Raw genomic sequence first — 22,148 nt, 5'->3', positions numbered from 1 at the left:
GGGGGGGGGGGGGGGGGCAGGGTGATCCGCTCCAGCGCCCCCCCCCCCCATCTTGGGAGGGGGGCCCAAGATAAAATCTTGCACCAGGGCCCTTTGGTTATTAGGTCCGCCACTGAAGGAATTACAAGAGAAACCGGACCTGATAATTAAAATGAGTGACAAGGGGGGAAATGTGGTCCTCCTTCCGGAAGAGATGCATGTTGGAGAGGTGAAACGTCTCCTCTCAGACAAGCAAACATACCAAAAATTGAAGAGGGATATACTTTTATTGCAACTACAAATACATTTGTCACAGTAATTGTCTATTAGTGTGCGCACATTGTACAATCATGTGTTTCAACAGCAAGGGGGAGCCCTTTTAAAGGGGGAGCCCTTTAAAGAATTAATTCTCAATTTTAATTTCAAGCTCGATTTAGCAAGGGAGGCCGGCCTACTAACCACTAAAGAAGTTAAGTTCTTGAAAGTTAAATAATTTAATACCCCCACATTCTATATTATACCAAAAATACACAAGAATAAATCAAATCCCCCGGGCAGACCTATAGTTTCGGCAGTAGGGGGCCCCTTAGAAAACTTAGGGAAATACCTGGTGGTCCAATTATGCTAAAGGATACAGGTGATGTACTCTGGAAGATTAGAGAAATGAAGGTTCGAGAAGGTTCCATTTTGGTAGGGATAGATGTAGAATCTCTGGAACATTTCCCCTTGGCAGCATATCAAAACAAATTCCTTGAGGAACTCCTGGAGTTTGCACTTAACAATAATTTTTTCCAATTTAATGGACAGTACTATAAACAAATCAAGGGGACATCCATGGGGGCACCCGCCCCTGCCTGCCTCCATTTGGGTCTCTGGGAGGCAGAGGAGGTTTATGATAATCATCTATAACTGAGCCATGTGATATTGTGGCTCAGGTATATAGATGATGTCATGATGGTATAGGAGGGCCCCAAGGAAGATTTGGATGAGTTCATACGAGATTTAAATTATAACGATAGGAATATTCATTTAACTTATGTCACGAGTATGAACAAAATTCCCTTCCTTGATCTTCGGGTTAGATTGGAAAATGATGAATTGAGAACGAGTACATTTAGAAAGGAGACGGCAGCAAACACTATTTCACATGACATCAGCCATCATCCGAAATCGCAGATACAGGGAATACCTATGGGTCAATTCCTATGCATTAAACGCAATTGTTCATTGTCTTCGGACTTTGAAAAAGAATCAAGGGCAATGTATGATAGATTCAGAGCTAGAGGGTACCCCCATAGAACCCTGAGGAATAGCAAAGCTAAGGTAAATGGAAGGTAGAGAGTACAGATTCTGAGCACTGGAGGAAGAAGGGGTAGTGCTTTGAGGTACCAGTCCGTTTGATAACACAGTACGGGTCACAGTGGGAGACTCTAAGAAAAAGCCTGAAGAAACATTGGCATGTACTCCATCTGAACTCAAAACTGGGAGAAATACTGGGCCCTTATCCGCAAATGGTGGCTTGTAGAGCTTGCAATTTCCGAGACCATTTGGTCAGTTCGGAGTATAAGTCCAGCACGAAGAAGACACAGTTAGGGGGAGGTAGTGTCAAAGTTAAGGGCATGTACCCTTGTGGTAATCGAAAACATTCAATACCAGTGATGGTAAAAGAATGTATAACATCAATCAATTTATTAATTGTTCCTCGAGTAAAGTAGTGTACCAACTGGAATGTCCATGTAGTAAGTACTACATAGGAAAGACCAAACAGTTACGGGTGAGGATAGGTGAGCATTTAAGGGACATAAAGAATAAAGAAGTTGATAGTCCCCTCGCCCAGCACTATGATAAATTCCACAATGGAAATCCAGAAGGTCTAAAAGTCAAAGGGATCTACATATTGAATTTATCAGCATGTAGGGGTGACTTTGCTAAAATTTTAAAACAAAAGCAGAAGATGTGGATATATAGGTTAGACACATTATCCCCTAGAGGTCTAAATACAGAATTAAATTTACAGGTATTTCTTTAAAGTCATTCAGGTGGTTTGAGGTGATAGATTACTTGAATCATATTGCCACCCTCCAGGAATGTTGGAACTTGGCCACATGAACACAGATCTTTTGTTGTCACTACAGTACAGAGAGAATACATCTTGTTCCCTATAACCATCTAGTTTTTATTTTCTGATCCTGTGTGGTTTAGGGATAGTTGTTTTAAATGTGATTCATTTCTTTTTGAGTTAATACCAGAGTAGGTCTGGAAGGGGTTAACAGATGAGGGGGTGAAGATACCCTTAAAAGGATCATACTCCCACCCCCTAATTTACGTTCTGATGAAGCCCCAGGAGGAGGGGTGAAACGCATCAACGTTGTGTAGCTGTCAGGGTTACATGTGGCCACCTGGGAGTTCACAGGAGTGATACAGTTACCATGTATACGGCTACAATGTTACAGATTGTGACACCTGGAATGTGTGGATATACCACTCTGAAGGGAAAGCCGGTTAGTACCTTATAAACATATCTTTGAACTACATTCAATCATTGATGAAAGGAGGAACATTGCAGTCCTGAATGGGAGCTAATTTGAATAACCTTGCAATGTGAAACTAACACATGTGGGATTCAATCACTGGTTTGGGGCTCAAATTCAATTATTCCCTTTGGTAGTTTACAGTGTGTAAACACAACCATCATAAACTGTTAAACTGAACACCCTGGCTATCCCGGGTTTTGAATAGACTTCGCTTAATCAATTTGCTCCTGAGTATTAACATATGTTCCTTGAATGAATCAGTGCGGTCGGCACATTTTTCTTGGTGCGGACCGCCTTCTTTATGGTTTATGTACCCTGGTTACAGACTGATAATCATTGTGAATCAATGTGTGTGTTCCTTGGGGGGACCCATGAATACACAATATACTGATAGTCCTCCGGGATATAACTTTTTTCTATTTGGACAATCAGGCATCTAGCATGTTCGGAAAGAGGCCTGCAATGGCAGCCCTTATAATTTTCTCATGACAGTGTAATTTCAAATCCATTTAAAACAACATGTTTATTTGAGAGTACTCTGAACGTGTTAAAGGAAGTGGAAACATAACTGATCTACTGGCAGGATAAACGGTAGGGTTGCACAGATACCAAGTACAGTACTCAGTACAAGTATGAGTACATGTACCGATACTTATATGCTCCAAGACTACACTAGAGAAAAATTCTAAAATTAGGAGGCAGCTGTCATTTGTAAGGAGCACACGGAGCTCCTGGGATTTGTACATCTCTGTTTTAATGTACGATTTTGTTTTTATAAATATAAATAAAGGGATGCACAGATACCAGTTTTGCGAGTACGAGTACTGGTACTTGCCGAGTACTTACAAGTACGAGTACTGATACATTTTTGTTTATTGTCATGTGACAGTTTTACTAAAACAATACAGACTAATGATTTCAGGACAGTAGTGGAGCGCCAGAGCCAGGTCCCAGCTGCAACCGCTGCAGCCCTGGTAGTTCTCATGAAAATGCCAAGTATCTGCACTGGTACTCGAAAACTATCTGTGCATCCCTAATAAACGGGTAATGTTATCAGGGGACTCAGAAAAGCACAAGCTGTGCTGGTAATGCTGATGACAAACCGCATCATATATGAAATTTTTTATTTTGCCTATTGTTACATTTAAAGACTTCCAATAAACTCATATGAAATCAGTTTACTGATGCACTAGGTGTCTCTATGTACATATTTCTTTACTTTATGTTTAGTACACAAATATAAATTAGTAAGCTAAAAGTGTATTAAAAGTATTCCTAGACATCCAGACATTACATTTTAAGAAGCCCTTGAAGACTTGAAATGGTCTATTAACTGAACTCCCTACTACATTTTGACTTTTAAAGTTCATGCTAACAAGGTTTAGTTGGACTTACCTGGTCTCCTTCTACAACCTCTCCTAACTGATTTTTGAGAACCATAACAATTTGAGCCTGGAATGTTATAATGAGAACTGGACCTTGTTCCATCATCTTTCCCATTGGTAGCTGGGGGAAAAAAACATGTAGTAATGCAAATTTTAGTGATTTGTACAATTGCAAATGAAAAATAGATTTAAGTCTATAAAACACAAAAATAGAGACACTTACATCAATGTTGTCAATATCCAGGATCCTGGAGTGAAACTGTAGGCCCATTGTTTTGGCTTGCTGAATAGGATGTGCCAACTGACAATATGTCTAAATGAAAACACAGTGTAAACATCATATGCACATATTCCTAAATAATGTTAGTAACAAAAACTCATCCCATAGTTATTATAAAAGAGTACAGTAAGTGCAGTAGCATTTCTGTTTCCCCATTGGCTTCATGTTGAAATGCAGATATAATAATAATGTACATTTAGTTGGTTAAAGATAAATAGTAATTATTTATTGTAACGGAAAATTTTAACTTAGAAAAGGCAATTTTAAATAAAAAAGTTCACCTCCAGGGACTTCTCTAAGATAGCTTTGGGTTTCCTTCTGTAATCAATGCGTTGTCTGCAGTCATATCCCCATGCATGGGCAGTAATGTACATGAAGGCACACGAGTCAACCCTCAAAGTGTGGCGCAAACAACCTGTCCCTGTGCATGTGCAGTAATGTGTGTATAGGGCCACGCCTGCACAGTGTATACTTCAGTCCGGTCCTCACGATGTTTCCGCATTCCACAGAGCTGAGCTCAATATGAAGGCAAAATTCAGGTCAAGTCCAATAGCGTGCTGCCATGCCATTTCATGCATGAAATCTTGCTGCCATACTGCCAACTTTCCAATGTGGCAGCGGTTTTCAGGACATGCACCGTAGTGGCAGCGGGATCTCGCTGTCATATTTAGCTCAGCTTTGAGGAATCATCAGCAAAACAGGACTAACTCATGCATTCACATTGGAAGTTCTGTAGAAACAGAAAGTTTTTTGGGGGTGGATCCCTTTTGTCAAGCCTTGCTGCTGTCTGCTCCCTGCTCTCACCACTTTGCCAAAAGCCAACCTCTGTTTCCCCCACCTGCTCTCACTAATCTGCTAAAAGCCCCCAATTCTCCCCACTCTACCAAATGAATGACTCCCTTCTTTTCTCTCACCACTCTGCCAAACAACCCCCACCTCCCACCACTCTGCCAAGTTCACCCCCATTCTTACCACTCTGCCAAATGCCCACTTTTCCTGCTCTCACCACCTCACCTGCATGCTTCCCTTCACTACCCTACTACTCCCAGGGCCGTATGAAGGGCGAGGCAACTGAGGCACTCGCCTCGGGTGCAGGCTGGGTGGGGGTGCAGCCAGGACACTGCTGCACCCCCGCGGGCCCGAAGATTTTTTAGTGCGGCCAATGTTTAAAAAGTGTGCTCTGCGTGCGGCCGCCGTGTCGCGGCTTTCTCACGCTGCCAGCACCGTTCTGAGGAGCCTGCGGTGCCGCAGCTCTCTCACGCTGCCAGCGGTGAGAACTGAAGAGAGGGACTCGGGAGACCTCTTCTTCAACCAATCGGCTCGCGCGTATAAACCCACGCATCAAGATGCGAAGGCCATTCGGTTTTACGCTCGAGCCAATTGGCTGACGATGCAGTCGTTCATCTGGCCACGCTCAGCTCACACACTACATGCGAAGCTCCATGCTCGACAGCTTTGCTTTGCTCTGCACGGCTTTGCATGTACTGTGCTCGGAACGGACGGGGGAGGGGGCGGGCACAGCTGGTTCTGCCTCTGGATAGGCAGAGCTAGCTGTTAATCCCACAGCTGGATGTATCCAGAGAGAATTGCCGGGATCAGCTTCAGTTGTGGTGTCTCAGTATACCGCGAGCTGTAGCTCACTATATACTGAGCTTAGGGTGACAATTTTCTGTTCTTGCCTCGGGCGCAAAATAGGCTAGCTACAGCTCTGACTACTCCAACTGATTTTCACCATGATGCTCTCCCCACCATGCCTGCTTACCATTGACTCTAACCCCCCTCAACTGTATCTACATTTACTCCCCCGTCTATGTCATCAACACGCTGGCCCCTTATTCTCCCCTCAAAGGCACCACGGCACCTGCCATTACTTCAACCCATCCTTGCCCCTTCTGGCTACGCCTTTAGTATAATATAAAGAACTTTGCAAAGGTTTAGACACTTAATAAATGCTGTAAAGCAAGAATGCTTTAAACAATAATGACACATACGTTCACATACTAAGATGTTCCTTGATGATTATAAAGTGCAGCACACTTAGGTACACTTGAATTAAGTTTCTGATGGTGCTTGCATGTTAGGTTGTTCCAAGCCTCGTGGAGAACCTGCCACAGTTCCACTACATACTTTGGCTGTCTTACTTCATGATATCTATGCAAGTAATCCCAGACTGGCTCGAAGATGTTGAGGATCAGGCTAGGTCGGCGCTGTCGCTAGGCAAACTAGGCACCAGGGCGCAAGCGTGACCAGCAGCTTACTCGCACTCCGCCAGCTTGTTGGGGTCACTGATCCTCTAGCTTTCACTAGGGATTCACCGATATCAGTATCAGTGACGAAATTGGGCATTTTCACAAGTAATCGTGAACCACAACAGCAGCACAATACAGCCCCTCCAAGGAAGGTTAAATACGGGGGCCAGAGATGCTGGGAGGTAGAGATCGGGGAGGAGGGCATAAATGGGGGGGAGAGTGGGGGCTCCCCTGGGTACATTCAGTTCCACTCCTGCACTGCTACATTGTATCATGTCCTGAGATCTGCAGACCATTTCCCCATACCCAGCCATAGTACAATGTTATCTGATTGCAGATCATTCCTCCTCATCCCAGCCACGGTACAATGTTATCTGACGGCAGATCATTTCTCCTCATCCCAGCCATGGTACAATGTTATCTGACTGAAGATCATTCTTCCTCACCCCTAGCCACGGTACCATGTTATCTGACTGCAGAGATTTGTAGTCCTCTATAGCTGATGGTGGTATTCTGCATTGCTGTATAATATATTGCTGGGATATATTGCTGGGATTTGTAGTCCTCTATAGCCAATTGCCATTCTGCATTGCTGTATAATGAATGTATTGGCCAGATTTGTAGTCGCTCCACAGCTTGGAGTCAGTGGTAGCAGGGTGGCAACTACTAACTACGGTGGCAGCATTTGCAGTGTAAATAATGACAAACTAAATCTGGTTAATATATATTTTGCCTTCATTACATGTGCTTTTGGCATCTTATTGTTCTTATTCTTGCAAATTAAAAGAAATCTATTAACAATATATATATATATTTTTTGGGCAATGCAAGTAGCCAGTCTTGCCTAGGGCACACAATAGTTCAGCACCGGCCCTGGGATCAGGTATATGTGGGGGTCATGACATTTATTTCATGATTTCATTTTTTCAAGGCAGATAACATGATTTTGCAGTCATTGATATGCTGAGGAATTAACTTGGAGACAAATCAGATGCCTCCCTGGTGGTTTTGCACAAGGGATAAGATTCTGCCTGTATTTCTTAGCAGGTAAGGTGTCATCTGTTTTGACCAAATCACAAGCTATTTGCAGATATACTGTCCCAAGCTGTAGGAAACCTACACTGTTGAATGCAGCAATTCATCTATGTACTGTTCTCCAGCTCTTCTGTAAGAAATACATATTTTAAATTTTGACTCGTCAGTTCGGAGCACCTGCTATTTTTCTGTACCCTCATCCTACCTCTGGTGGGTGGAGCATGACTGCACCCCAGAGGCAGGACGCACAAACACATCAGACTTTAAAAAGGTGGTCCCTCAGATAGTCCATCAGTATTTTCCCGAGTAAACGTAATGTAACTGAAAGACAAATAAAACTACAAACCTTCAGCATCTAAAAAGGGAGGGAACTATGATGTCCTGGAAAGACTCTTGGAAACTTGGAGTTACCGGTAAGTCGAACTCTAAATTTCTCTGATCGTCTTTCCAGGACAGCAGGGGAAAGGATAAGCAAAAATTTACAGGATTGGGAAGGGACCACCTTCTGAAGAACCTTTTACCTGAAAGATTGATCTTCAGCAGACTGAAGGTTCAGACAATAATGTAGACAAAAAGGAGAGTAACTGGACCACGTGGCAGCACAACAAATTTGTTCCTGAGTGGCATTGGCCCGCTCTGCCCAGGAGGTAGATTGAGTTCTGGTAGAATGAGCCATTAGCCCAAAAGGGCAAGTTTCTCCCATGGCAGAGTGAGTCTCAAAGATAGCCCGTTTAACCCATCTAGCAATGGTATTTCTTGAAGCTTGATGCCCTTTGTTTTTTCCTGAGTGTATTACGAAAAGGGACTTTCTAAAGTCCTTAGTGAGATTTAAGTAGCGCAAAACAGAGTCCCTAACATCTAATAAATGAAACTTGTTTTTGTTCAGGTGAGTTTTATTTCCAACAGCTGTTTGATTGCAACTCTTCCATGAAGACCACTTCTGATATGACTTCTCTGGGGTGTAGATGGGCATACCAAGGTTCTAGCAGTTCTTGGTAGTTTAAAGCTGATTGCAGTGCTACTCCTCTTCTGGTTTCAAAGAGAAGTAAGCTTGAAATATTTCTCATCTGCTGCATTCAGTTTCCGTGGCCAGTTCCTTTAATGCACTTAGCAAGCTTAGGAAAAGCAAGCAGTAAGCAAATGGTAGTAGATAACCTTCCTGTTAAACACCTCTTACGGCAAAAGGCCAACAAAGAAAAAGACAACCACATGATGGTAGAGATCTGTCTCCCAATGAGCGACTGGAGGATTTGTACAGAGTACAAAAAATACCCTTTTTCTTTCTTCCAAGCCAGTTTTCTACTGATGGTAGGTATTGGCGTAAAATATGCACGATATGGTGAACTTGTGATTAGAGGAACAGGTTGCTGCCTTGCATACATGTGAAACACGTCTGGTGCTAAAAGGCCTGATTAGTTCACCACCCTAGAGTAGAGTGAGCAGTGACAGGGAATGGAAGCTGCTGCCTTTTGAGGGAATAGGCCTGTGAAATAAGCAAATCCATCAAGAGATGACTGAACTGAATGCAGGGAATTCTCGAGCCCATCATTTAGAATGGAAAACAAATTCATGTTTCTTATGGAAGCTGTGGCCATCAGTTAAACCCTGACAATCAGATAATAGGATAATCACATCTAGAGTATAAAAAGGAATCTCCCTCGGACGTATGCAAAAGTGATCATAGTGAGTAACACTATCAACCGAAGAATAAGCAGCCAAGGGTCACTTAAAAAAAATACAGCCAGAGTGGATTAGACATGTCCGATTCGTTTGGGAAAAATTTGTTTTTCGAATGAATTTTCGTTAATCGGAGATTCAGATGTATCCGCATTTCCAAATAACAGAAATGGCGCATGAAACCGAATCCGAAAATGAAATTTCGGACAAAATTTTTTAGCGGTAGTCTGTACGTATTTTCGTTTCTGAGCGAATTGTCGTTGCAGCAAAGTGACATTTAATAAAAAAGATAATCATTTTAATGTCTCTTTGCTGCAACGAAACGAACACGAAATGGAAAGAACTTTTGTACAGACTACCGCTAACCAATTTCGTCTGGATCTGAATCCCGAAACGAATTAACTTTCTGGCCCTAATCCCGAAAAACTAAACGCAAAAACCGAATCAAAACGATTGCCGGTACCGACATGTGCCGATGCACATGTCTAGAGTGGATATCTTTTCCTTGGTGGTGCTCAGAAGCAGGTGCTGTTCCATGCTCAACTGCAGGAAGCTCAGGATCCAAGCAACATAAAAGGTAATAAAGTCAAATCTAAGAGTCCACGCTATTTCAAAAAGACTTTCCATACGTGCAGTGGCACCCTATGCCAGAAATCATCTTGCAAGGTTTTAGCATGGCAGCACTGCCGGAGAGAAACCTGACTTGAACTAGCAGCAGATAATTAGTGTTTTTGACTTACCATTCATTTTTTTTTTCTTGGAGTACATTTAAGAAAACCGGATGAAGTATTCAGCTATATTGGGTATGCTGCTGCCTTCAGGAAATTGGACACTAGCAAACAAAAGCTTTAAGACAGCCCAGTATAATCCCTCCCACTCCCATCATGTCTCAGTTTTGTAGAAAAACAATTGTGGAAATGGATCATAAAAACAGAGTGAGGGGACCTGTTTCACTTGATGCACTCTAAGAAAAGTATTTTACAGAAAGTCAAAAAGTAGGATCACCATAAAATTATTTTCTCTTCATTCACTGAAGGACACAGCTCAATCTTTGGGATTTTGACTGATGGGTTTATATCGGCACCTGCAGAAATAGTATGTTGAGCACAACAACAAAAATAAGGCAACCCAGGGGCAGCCCCTGCTGTTAGCCAAACCTCCCATATGCAACAACCAACTCAGTAACAAACAGTAAACAAACAAGCAAACACAGTAAGCGGAGGACTAGGGCTGTTTCTTTCTTCAATGAGTACAGAGAAAATTATTTTACAATGGGTACAAAAATCCTATTTTCTCTTGCGTTCACTGAAGGGCACAGCTGGATCTTTAAAATCTTGACCAATGGCATGTCGCAAATCTTGAATTGCAGTGTTAGACCCAGGTACGTCAGCTAGAAAGAGGGAACTAGCAATGAGTTCAAAGGATTCAGGATGTAGCCGAATTGTGACAGAGATTCAGCTCCACAGGGGAGCAAATTGTCCAGATACCCGATGATTGAGATCTCCTGTAGGCCAGTACAGGTGCCAGGACCTTAGTGAACACTCAAGGAGCCCAAGTCAGCCCAAAGAGGAGAACCACAGTTCGTAGTGAAGGTCAGCGCAAAAAATGGGGATATGAAGATGGGCATCCTTGATGCAAGAAGCCAGAAAATACTTCCTTTGCACCTTCAGTTCAGTATAGACACATCAGACCTTTTTGGGGAACTGAACCAGGGGCAGGCTGACAACAAATGGGGGCCCCGGACAATACCAGATTATGGGGCCCCCTTGTGCTCCACCCATATACAAGCCCTACCCACATATACATTTATGTGTTACAGTAATTATTTCTCCACCCTATTTTTAAAATAGCAGGCCTATTCACTAAAATGTGAATTGCAGGGGAATTGGTAGAATAACAAAATCTAGAACAAGGTGGGGTATCCAGGTGTTAATGATCTTAATGATCCAGACAGACACTAGTGCTGTTATATAAATCCACAGGTTGCTTTTTGTCCAAAAAGAAAAAAACAAAAAAAACATTTTTTGGCTGTACAGCAGGCAATCTCTGGGTCATCCAACTAGTCTTTGAGAGCAGCGTTGGACAAAAAGCAACCTGTGGATTTATATAACAGCACTAGTGTCGGTCTGGATCATTAACACCTGGATACCCCACCAACCGAGGAAAACTAAAAGATATCCAGTGACTCTCTTTTTTAAAACCTACAAACATCTTCACTCGGGGGAAACCCATGAATGGAAAGTCGAAGGACTGACCAGGAGGTCATGTGAGTAAACTTTCCAACACGAACTAGCAAAAACTTTAAATTACAATCACTGTTGAATTAGATTGACCCTTCAATACAACCCCTCATGGTGGGTAAAATCTCCTAAATGATCAGTAAGAACCAAGTGCAACTAAAAGTGCACTAGCTAATATAACAAAAGTAACTGCAACCGGCATAGAACGGCTTCTCCTTGATAGATTCCAATATCTTTGAAATTGGATCCTATACCCAAAAAGGATATATTTAAAAGGAAGATTAAGCAAATCACAAACCACGTTCTTAAGAGCCTCTTCACTTAAATTAAAAGTATTTTTCAAACTAAATCCTAATCTTGCTGAAAACCGTCACAGATTCACTCACTGTCGATCCAAGACAGAATTGTGCAACGGCTTTCAAGAAAATGCAACATACAGGATTAGCAAAGAAATAAAAGAATGATCAAACCACAATCAACTTAAAAACATGTGGATGTGATTAACCATCGTTACTAAATGCACCCTAGTATCAAAATCCCGAACACAATCAATAGACTGCATAACCATTAAGGGATCTATGTACAGCGAACTAAAGGGCATATATATCCAACCAAAAAATAGATTGAAGTCAGTTTGACTAATCATCGGTTTTAATTATTGGACAGGAAACTGTCAGCTCTGTGTTCAGCAATTTTTGTATGTCCGTTTTTGATCAAATAAAGTAAATTTTCTTTAAAAAAAAAAAAAATAACATTGTGGTTTGTCCCCACCATTGGTTAACCCTTGAACCGCCTTCATCTGTAAGACAGTTCGCACACAATTTTTCTTTTATTCACCAAACTGGACCTGCAGGGAGCATACAACCTCATAGGCATGAGGGCGGGGGACGAGTGGAAGACCAACTTCAGGACCAGGTATGGCCTATTTGAATATACAGTGATGCCATTCGGATTATGCAACGCACCCGCGACATTTCAATGTTTTATCAATTACATTTTCCGGGATCTGTTAGACGTATGTGTCGTGGTATATCTTGACGATATCCTCATTTATTCGGAGAACATCCAAGACCATCGGAAGCATGTAATATGGATTCTGACCAGACTGAAGGCTCACCAAATTGAAGAAGTGTGTTTTTGAGACCAACACCATCCCCTTCTTAGGGTACGTCATATCTCCCGAGGGCATCCACATGGACCAGTCGAAAGTAGAGTGTAATAGAAACTGGCCTGTACCCCAAACCTGTAAAGCGCTTCAGCGATTTCTAGGTTTCGCGAATTTCTACAGGAAATTCATCTTGAATTTCTCTGCAGTAGTACGGCCTCTAACTAAACTCACCAGTTCCAAGACGAGATATTGCTGGGAGACAAAAGCACAACAGGCATTCGAAGACCTGAAAAAGCGCTTTGTGACGGCTCCTATTTTCAAGATACCTGATCCACAGCACCACTACATCCTGGAGGTGGACGCTTCGCACACAGCGATCGAGGCAATCCTCTGGCAGAGATCCTCCTTACTGACGCCATTACACCCAGTAGCCTTCTTTTCCCGTACCTTGAACGCTGCGTAGGTCAACTACCCCATTGGCGAGAAAGAGCTACTTGCCATAAAGGGGGCTCTGGAGAACTGGTACCACCTTCTAGAGGGCACCGAAAATCCCATCATGATCTACACCGATCATAAGAATCTCCAATACCTCAAAATCAGCAAGTCCCTCTCCTCCTGCCAGGTAAGATGGAGTTTCTTCTTTGATAGATTCAACTTTATCACCTACCGCCCAGGATCAAAGAACGGCGAGGCCGATTCCCTCTCTAGGATGGAAGAGACGGAGATGAACGAGGCTATCCCCACTCCTATTATTCCTCAGGAGAAACAACTCACGGTTTCTCTTAACCTAAAACAATAATTACAGAAAGAACTGGTCACTGCTGACCTACCTCCCGATCCCTCTCTCAGGAAGACTCCAAGCTATTCATTCCCTCTTCGCTACACTTGCTTGTACTTAAATTGTTGCATGACACCTCGCTAGCAGCACATGCCGGAGTTTCCAAGACCCTGACCTTAGTAAAGAGATACTTCTGGTGGCCAGGGATGCACCGCACCATAAAGGATTACGTTGCCTCATGCAAAACTTGTGCCTCGTGCAAACATGAAAAGACCCTATGGACTACTGATGAGTCTTCCCATACCTACCAGACCTTGGGAGACAATATTGATCGATTTCATCGTGGAGCTACCCCTCTCCTCCGGGCACAACACTATAATGGTAGTTGTAGACCTCCTCACAAAGATGGCACATTTCGTTGCCCTGAATAAACTCCCATCCTCATCTGAAACTGCCGACGCCTTCACGAGAAATATTGTGAAGCTACATGCCATGCCAGCAAGGATAATCTCCGATAGAGGCGTTCAATTCATATCGCATTTCTGGAGGGCCCTATGCAGTAAACTCGTGATAGACCACCAGACAAATGGTCAGACGGAGAGGACAAACCAGTGCCTGGAACAATACCTGAGGTGCTACTGCACCCATCTCCAGGATGATTGGAGTGATTTGCTTCCACTGGCTGAATTCTGTTACAATAACACCACCAGCTCATCCACCAACCATTCACCTTTTCAGGCTAACTATGGGTTCCACCCTTCTATCCTGCCTCCTGCTTCAATGCCCACCAATGTTCCAGCTGTTGAGGACTACATAACTAATCTCCGGGGGATGGCTGAGACCCTCCAGCAAAACATTGCAGACGCACAAAAGGACCAAAAGAAGTTCTACGATCTTAGTCGACGGCCTTCACCCCGATATCAAGTTGGGGACAAAGTGTGGTTGTCCACAAAGAACCTCAGAGTGAGAACTCCATCCAAAAAATTGGGCAAGTTATATGTAGGCCCATACCCTGTGGAATCCATCATTAACGAGAATACTGTTCGCCTCACCCTTTCACGGGAGATGAAGGTGCACCCCACCTTTCATGTGTCCTTACTTAAGCCATATCAACCAAATCGTTTCCCCGGTAGGATTCCTGCTTGGGCTCCACCCATTCTGGTACAAGGGGAGGAAGAATACGAGATAGAGAAGATACTGGACTCCCGAAGACACCGACACCGGATTCAGTACCTCATAAGATGGAAGAATTATGGACCCCAGGAAGATTCTTGGGAAGATGAAGCTGATGTCCATGCTCCTAGGATGGTAAAGGAGTTCCACCGCAGATATCCTCACCGTCCATCTCCTAATCTGAAAACCGGAGGGGTTCCCCTTGGGGGTGGGGTCCTGTAAGGGACTTACTCGGTACCGTCCCGGGGCCGCGATCCAGGCCCGTGCACGACAGACCTCAGCGGTTCCCTCCGGCGCACAACGAGCGTCATCAGCTCCCCCCGGCGCACGCGCACGACATGCATTAGCTCCTCCCTCCAGCGCACACGCAACAGGCTCCTTAAGCCACGGCAAAACGAACTGTCGACGTCCGACTGTTTGTGACACTGAACGCTGATGATTCACACTGTTATCGCAGACAACCTGCTGCTGCAGACCTGATATTGGAACCTGGTTCCACACCGTTGCACCTGATCCCCACCAATTGGGACTGCTCAAGGGAGTTCCTCACCAGCCAGCACCGGGACCTTTAAACACCCTGAACAGGAACTCACCGCATCAGAAACTTAGAAACCCTCAGGGACTTCCTCGCTGAGACACCCACAAACCACAAGTATCCTAGTGGCACCCTGCTGTGCGCTAACTCAATGGTTGTTATGGACTCGAACTTACAGCATATAATGATAGAGTAAATTACTGCAATTGTGAGAGACATTTCCCACACCTAGGATACACCTTTTGTTGTACTCATATACACTGTCTACCATCACCACAGGGAGGAATCAGTCTCACCTCAATTCCGTTGCTGTGCAGACCCTCACCCATAAGGACAAGAGTCTAAAGTTAAGTGATACGTGTCAGGGTGTTATACGTGCTGCATACCACCATTTCCATCCACGGTTAAATGATGTTACCGGTCTCATACACATCTCTAATCAATTGAGAGAGTACCTACGAGACCGACCACTGACTAAACCGTACGCATCCCCGCAGTTAAGATGCAAGCCTTGCGCTGCAGAGAAGCTTACACACGGCAGGCCGCAGACCAGAACCAATGGACGGCTGGCCGCAGACCAGAACCAATGCATGGCAGGCCGCAGACCAGAACCAATGCACGGCAGGCCGCAGACCAGAACCAATGGACGGCAGGCCGCAGACCAGAAGCAATGCACGGCAGGCCACAGACCAGAACCAATGCACGGCAGGCCGCAGACCAGAACCAATGCACGCAGGCCGCAGACCAGAACCAATGCACGGCGGGCTGCAGACCAGAACCAATGCACGGCGGGCTGCAGACCACAACCAAAGCACAGCAGGGCGCAGAGCAGAATCAAAGCACGGCAAGCCGCAGAGCAGAACCAATGCACGCCAGGCCACAGAGCCGAACCAATGCACGGCAGGCCGCAGAGCAGAACCAATGCATGGCAGACTTCAGACCAGCACCAATGCTTGGCAGACCTCAGACCAGAACCAATGCACGGTAGACCTCAGACCAGAACCAATGCACGGTAGACCTCAGACCAGCATCAATGTCAATGTAAATAATGCAGCACTCAGTAGTAAACAACACAGAGCTCAGTAATAAATAAGTAGAGGCGAGTGAGTGGGGAGCAGGCCGGTGGGGGGGGTCGTTGACGGGCCCCTCCCTGCCCGCGGGCCCTCAAGCAGTGCACAAATAGTCGGTCTACCTCTGGTGGTCCTCAATGCTCCATAGAACAGGAACAAGAAGTCATCAAATGATTCTGACATATTTCAACCTGGAAGAGGACCAATGACCAGCAAAGGATGTGGAGAGGGTGAGTAATACTTTTTGAACTTTTTTGAACTGGAAGGAAAGCAAAGAACTTGGGATGGGGGTTAGGCCCAGAAGATAAGAGTTGGGTTTTAACACTTAACTTCTAAAACTACAGCTGTTGGATACCCTGCAGTACAGTATGTAACTACCACATGTTAGCAATAGCAGTGTTGAGGAAAACCATCAACATAATAATAATAATATTAAGGCATCTTTCAATGGGATGCTGAGGTCCTGCATTGCACTGTAAGATGTGCCATGGGGGGAGGCAGAAGCATCAATAATTTTGCATACTACTGGGCTCCAGTGTTTCAGGGAATCCTGGCACTTACAGACATTAGAGATTTGTTTCTACGAGTGGCCTATTATAACAAAGGAACCATAGTACCTACTGCTCCACCAGCTCCTGGCACTTCTCACTTAGATCGGGGCATGCTAAACAGTCCAAAACCAGGAACCTGGGACAAGGGAGCTGGAGCAATCATTGAGCAGCTCAAGAAAGGCCCTGCTCTGTTAAACCACGAGAGGCAGCTGTGTTAAACCAGTGATGGCAGGGTCCGCTGGGCCAGGGGGGCAGGAGACACGCCCTGTGGGGTACCTCCGTGTGTGCTAGAAGTGAGTGATGGGGCCAGGGCTGTCTTTATTATTGACTGGACCCTGAGCAAACATTTTGTTGGGCTCCTCTGCCCTACCAAGGCCCGCTGCTTGTCATGACCTTTTTGTAGTGTCATATGACAGTTTTTCTAAAACAATACCGACTAATGATTTTAGGACAGTGGTGGAGTGCCAGGGACTGGTCGCAGCTGCAACCGCTGGGACCCCGGTAGTTCTGCCACAAACGTCAAGCTGTACAGTGACTACACATCTCAGCAATACATTGTGCAGCAGTAGAGAATACCACCAGCTATAGAGGATTACAAATCCCAGCGAAACATTATACAGCAATGCAGAATACCATCAGCTATAGAGAACTACAAATTACAGCAACACATTGTACAGCAAGGCATATAAAGCTACGTACACTTTGTTGCTCACCAGGGCTGTGCGTTGTCTGACCAGGGCTGTGCAGGGTCTCAGGAGGCTGTGTGTTGTCTGACCAGGGCTGCGCGCGGTCTCCCCACCAGGTCTGCGCGCGGTCTCCCCACCAGGGCTGCGCGCGGTCTCCCCACCAGGGCTGCGCGCGGTCTCCCCACCAGGGCTGCGCGCGGTCTCCCCACCAGGGCTGCGCGCGGTCTTCCCACCAGGGCTGCGCGCAGTCCCACCAGAGCTGTGTCGGTGGGTGCGGGAAGGAGGAAAAGGAGATATGGCGATGGCGCTGCAAACAAACAGGCACAACAAGGTTCCAGCAAGTGCAGGACCTTACGGCAGCCAATTTTTTAGCGTTTAGTAATGGGGCATTTTCACGTACACGTGCAAGTACACGTAATCGTGAAAATGCCCATTATCTGCACCAATAACGATACTGGTATCGGTGCATCCCTAGAAAGAAGAGATCATGCAATCATTTGTAATTACATGCTAAAAATCAAAGGGAAAAAAAACATGACACACTCTCATTTGCTCAACAATAAACATACCGATGGTTGCTGTGTTTCAAACATGTGAGTGAATGGAGGAAGGAGGGCGCTGTCAGTTGCAGAGGTGTCTCCTGTTCCCAAGAGTTATACAGTGATGTGGGAGGAGCAGGGCAGTGAGGCTCTGTCTGTCTCCAAAGCAAGGGATGAGAGCCTGTAATGTTTTGTAGACTGGCCGGCCCGCCCATCCGCGTCATCAGTTGCTAGGCAGCGGCCGGGTAAACAATTGTCCCAGTCTCTGATCTCTGCTGACTTTCTGCAAGAAACAGCAGGGGGGGAGACTAAGCAAACCAGGAGGGAATGAGATAATGGCATCCTGCATCTCCAGGTAGGATTAGAAAGCAAGCAGATGGGCCCCCTTATGGCCCAGGGCTGCTCTGAACACATTGGAAAAAGACCGCTCTGAACTCATTCAGAGGAGGGCACGAGAACTATCACCTCCTGAGAAAGCAGGGTATGGATTGCAGAATTCAGGTCCACCAAATGGTGGGGAGAGAAACACAGATTTGAGGCAAAAAAGTGCTCTAGGGGATGGAACTGAAATTCGATTTTGTAACCTGACTAGATCAATTCTTGGACCCAGTTGTCCACAATTAGGTCCAGCCAGCGGTCTGCAAACAAAACAAGTCATTAGACATGTGCACCAGCAAAAAATTTGTTTAGTTTAGTTTCGTTTTCCAAGCCTGTACCTCTATCCACTACTCTATAGCCTGTGTACTTTAAGCATAGAAGCATTTGTTATATATGACTGCAATATGTAGCAGTTGACAGATGAGGATGTCAAATGGGCGGAGCGAGCCGTGACGTCATGGCTCGCTCCGCCCATCTGTTGACTTTCAAACTGAATGTCATTTTTGTTAGTTTTCCTCTGGATAACATCGATGGAGCCATTTTTTTATTAAAGGAATAGTCAAAAATTGACTGTTTGTTTTTTTTTCAATTAAAGGATTTTGTCAAAAGTCTGGACTTTTTACTATTTGATTTAACTCTTTAGTGAATGGGTAGGGGTACAAGGACCCCTTACTCATTCACATAGGGGGGGGGGCGGCATCTGGGTGCCCCCTTATTTAAAGGGGTACCCCGATGCAAATAAGCCCCCTTGCCCGCAGACCCCCATAACCACCGGGTCAGGGTTGTGGGGAAGAGGCCCTTGTCCCCATCGGCATGGGGACACCCTCCCAATGCCGAGGGCACGTGGCCTGGTAAGGTGCAGGGAGGGGGGGGCGCTCGATCGTCCCCCCCCTTTCCTGCCCTGCCGGGCCTGTGCTCGGATCAAGGGTCTGGTAGGACTGTTAGGGGGGACCCCACGTTTTTTTCCCCCCATTTTTGGGGCTGGGGTTCCCCTTTAAAATTCCTACCAGACCTTAAGGGTCTGGTATGGATTTTGGGGGGAACCCCACGCACTTTTTTTTGCATCTTCTGCAGACTGTAAAAAAATAATAATTTTGATGCAACAGAATTCGCCCAATAACGAATTTCGTTGCGTCAAAATGACATTAAGGTGAACAAAAATGACTTTTTTTTTTTTTTACAGTCTGCAGAAGATGAAAAAAAAAAAAAGCCTGAGGTTCCCCCCAATTCATACCAGACCCTTTAGGTCTGGTAGGAATGTTAGGAGAATGCCAATTCAAAAGCAAAGGAAAAAAAACAAAAACTTTAAATATTGTATATGTTAGCAATGGGAATCCTGTGCTCTAAACTCTACACTATAGCCTCTGTACTTTAAGCATAGATGTGTTGTAGAGGTAAAATGGTGTAATTTTTTTTTCCTAATGTCATTTTGCTGCAACGAAATTCGTCCAATAACGAATTTCGGGAAATCGGGAATTTCGGATTCGTTTGCATTTGTCTTAGCTGTAATTCGGAATTCGGATGCATCCGAATCTCCGAATTTCCGAAAATTCGTCCGAAACGAATTTCGGAACGAACCGAATCGCACATGTCTACAAGTCATCCTCCCACCTTGGTATGCCCCAGTGGCAGCTCACCTTTATGCTGAGGACTTAATCTGTGGGCTTGGGCTGCCAGGGTCACTATATATCTTGTCCGGCGGATGACTTAATCGACTTGCTATTGTCCAAGGCCCCTTAGCCACAAAACATTTGCTTGTGGGCAAAGGACAGAGGTTATCTGTGATAAGGCTGTCTTTATATGGAAAACTAAGCAGCACAGAAAACTAAGCAGTAGAATAGAAGGAATTCAAATGTAAAAGCCGATTTTGAGGCACCCAAAGCCTCATGCAGAGAGCCTAAGGAGGCTAGCAAGGCCTGAATCACTGGGGAGGAAGGGAAGAGCTTCCCACTACGGGAGGCAGCATAAAAATTCCCACGATTGTGAAGGGGGAAAAAAAAGAGGCACTTTCAGCCACCCGGCAACTTGCTTTACGAGTGTCTCTTATGTGCCCCGCACAGCACCTGAGCAATTGTGCAGCAGGAAGGTTCTTTCCCCAGCAAAGACTCACCAGCCCCAGGTCCTGCTGCTGTTCCTCTATCCTGATGGCAAGGGACTACCCTCCCACTGGCTCCCAGGCACCACAAAGTAAAAATTCCCAGGCACCAGTGGGAGTCAGACTACCAGGATCTGTATATCCAGCCTGTCACCCATACAGCAATTTGATTGAAGATCAATATCTGATGAAGCAGAAAAAAAAGACCTGGGCTTAATAGACCAGGACAAAAAAATCTCCTACAAGCTAGGGGAAAAAAATTAGTTGATGGTTACAAACATGGGGACTGGCAAGAAGCAGGGGCTGTCCCGGGTTGTTAGTGTCCTACTCCTGCAAGTGGTAATATAAACCCATGGGTCAAGATCTCAAAGATCCCACTGTGTCCTTCAAAGAATGCAAGAGAAAATCCTATTTTCTTAATCGTACTTTAAGGGACACAGGATCAAGTATTCAGGTACACTGGGATGTCCAAAAGCATTTCAATTGAGAGGTGGGCAACACACCGAATAAAAGCTAACAGGCCCACTAAAACCAACAGGTAAATGGACCAATAGTATTGTGTCAAGAACCTGGAAAGTTAACCCCCCTTAGCGGAAAAAAACAAGCAAGTAAATAACACAGGCTCTCTGCACACAAGGGCAGAGCACTGACTGACCGGAACCCTAAGTCTACAGGTTTGAATCATGAGTTGAATCCACCTGGTGATAGTGAAGCAGGCTGTCCCCTATAAGGATCCTAAGGGACAAACAGAGCCAGACCATCTAAATACTTTTCTGGGGTAGAATTTGTTTTGCCCCTCACCATAAGAAATATATTTTCCAGGTGAAATGGTAGACTTTGTGAGATGTTTATTACCGAGCCTATAAGTGAGGCATAACAGACTCTGGTTCCTAACGTTCATGCCCTGGCCTTTACTAGCCAAGCCATAAAGCTAGTGACCCAAAAGCAAAAAAGTTGGTAAACCAGTCCCTGGGGCAGAAGATCTGGAAGGTGGGGGGGGGGGGGGGGTGGTTGAGGATAGGTGGAAAGTTAGCCATGAATAACCTATCAAGGGTAGGTGTGACACAGGTGCCCAGGAAGGTAGTATGGTCCTTCACATATTTAAATGGAAAGGCAGATTTAAGTGCGACCATGCAGCTTGGAGGGAGTGTGATATTGACAGCCTCCGATTCCACCCTTTTTTTTTTAAATCCTCCTCAACAGGGTATTGCTGGGCAAAGCATTTGGGATGAGAAGGGAGGAGAAAAGGCTTTACCCGGATTAGGCCAATCACTATGCAACCCAAGTTGCAAAGGGGGATGGACTGGAAAAGACTTAACAGGCTGGGGGCTTTTAAGAGAACCCAGGAAATTAATTTTTGGGCATATAAAAAGGGGGAAAGGAAGGTTCAATAACGAATTTGTTTAACAATTATGTGAAGGAGGGTCCCCTACTATTCAATTGTTCAGAAAAAGTACAAAATTCCCCAAAGTGGGGATCCCAGCATTCCTTCGAAAAGATGTAACGTATGATTATAAAAATATATATATATGTTTATTTATAGGAATACTAAAAATATATTCAAACTTTTGTATCAAAACAGACAATATAAGCACATCTATATATATGGCTGCGTTCCGCTAATAACTCTAAAGGTGCCCATACACCTTACGACCACCGCAAGACCTTTGTCTTGCAATGGTCGTAAGCTCATTGAAAGCTCGTACGATGTGCCCATCTTTTATCGAGAAGTGAGCGAAAGCCGGTATGTGTTCGCTCACTTTTCGATCTACTGAGCCGACCTGTGACAGTCACAGGTCGGCTAGAACTATGAGGTGAGTGAAAAGCACTCACCTCATAGTTCTCCTTTAAGGAAG

General features: G+C 44.9%; 1 protein-coding gene across 1 annotated transcript in view; it reads right to left on the bottom strand.

Annotated features, from left to right (window-relative positions):
- LOC108800320 (mitochondrial import inner membrane translocase subunit TIM44-like) overlaps positions 1 to 22,148 on the bottom strand; it is a 207,288-nt gene that overhangs the window by 21,703 nt on the left and 163,437 nt on the right. Inside the window, exons 8-9 of the mRNA XM_018572296.1 lie at positions 4,122 to 4,211; positions 3,909 to 4,019 (exon numbers count right to left, since the gene is read on the bottom strand). Of these exons, the coding sequence (XP_018427798.1) occupies positions 3,909 to 4,019; positions 4,122 to 4,211 (201 nt within the window). The remainder of the gene's footprint in view (positions 1 to 3,908; positions 4,020 to 4,121; positions 4,212 to 22,148) is intronic.

Source organism: Nanorana parkeri, unplaced genomic scaffold, assembly GCF_000935625.1.
Source record: "Nanorana parkeri isolate BGI_ZX_2015 unplaced genomic scaffold, ASM93562v1 scaffold1991, whole genome shotgun sequence".
Lineage (NCBI taxonomy): Eukaryota > Metazoa > Chordata > Amphibia > Anura > Dicroglossidae > Nanorana > Nanorana parkeri.
Note: the sequence above shows the minus strand (reverse complement) of the source record. Positions and strands in the feature narration are given on the sequence as shown.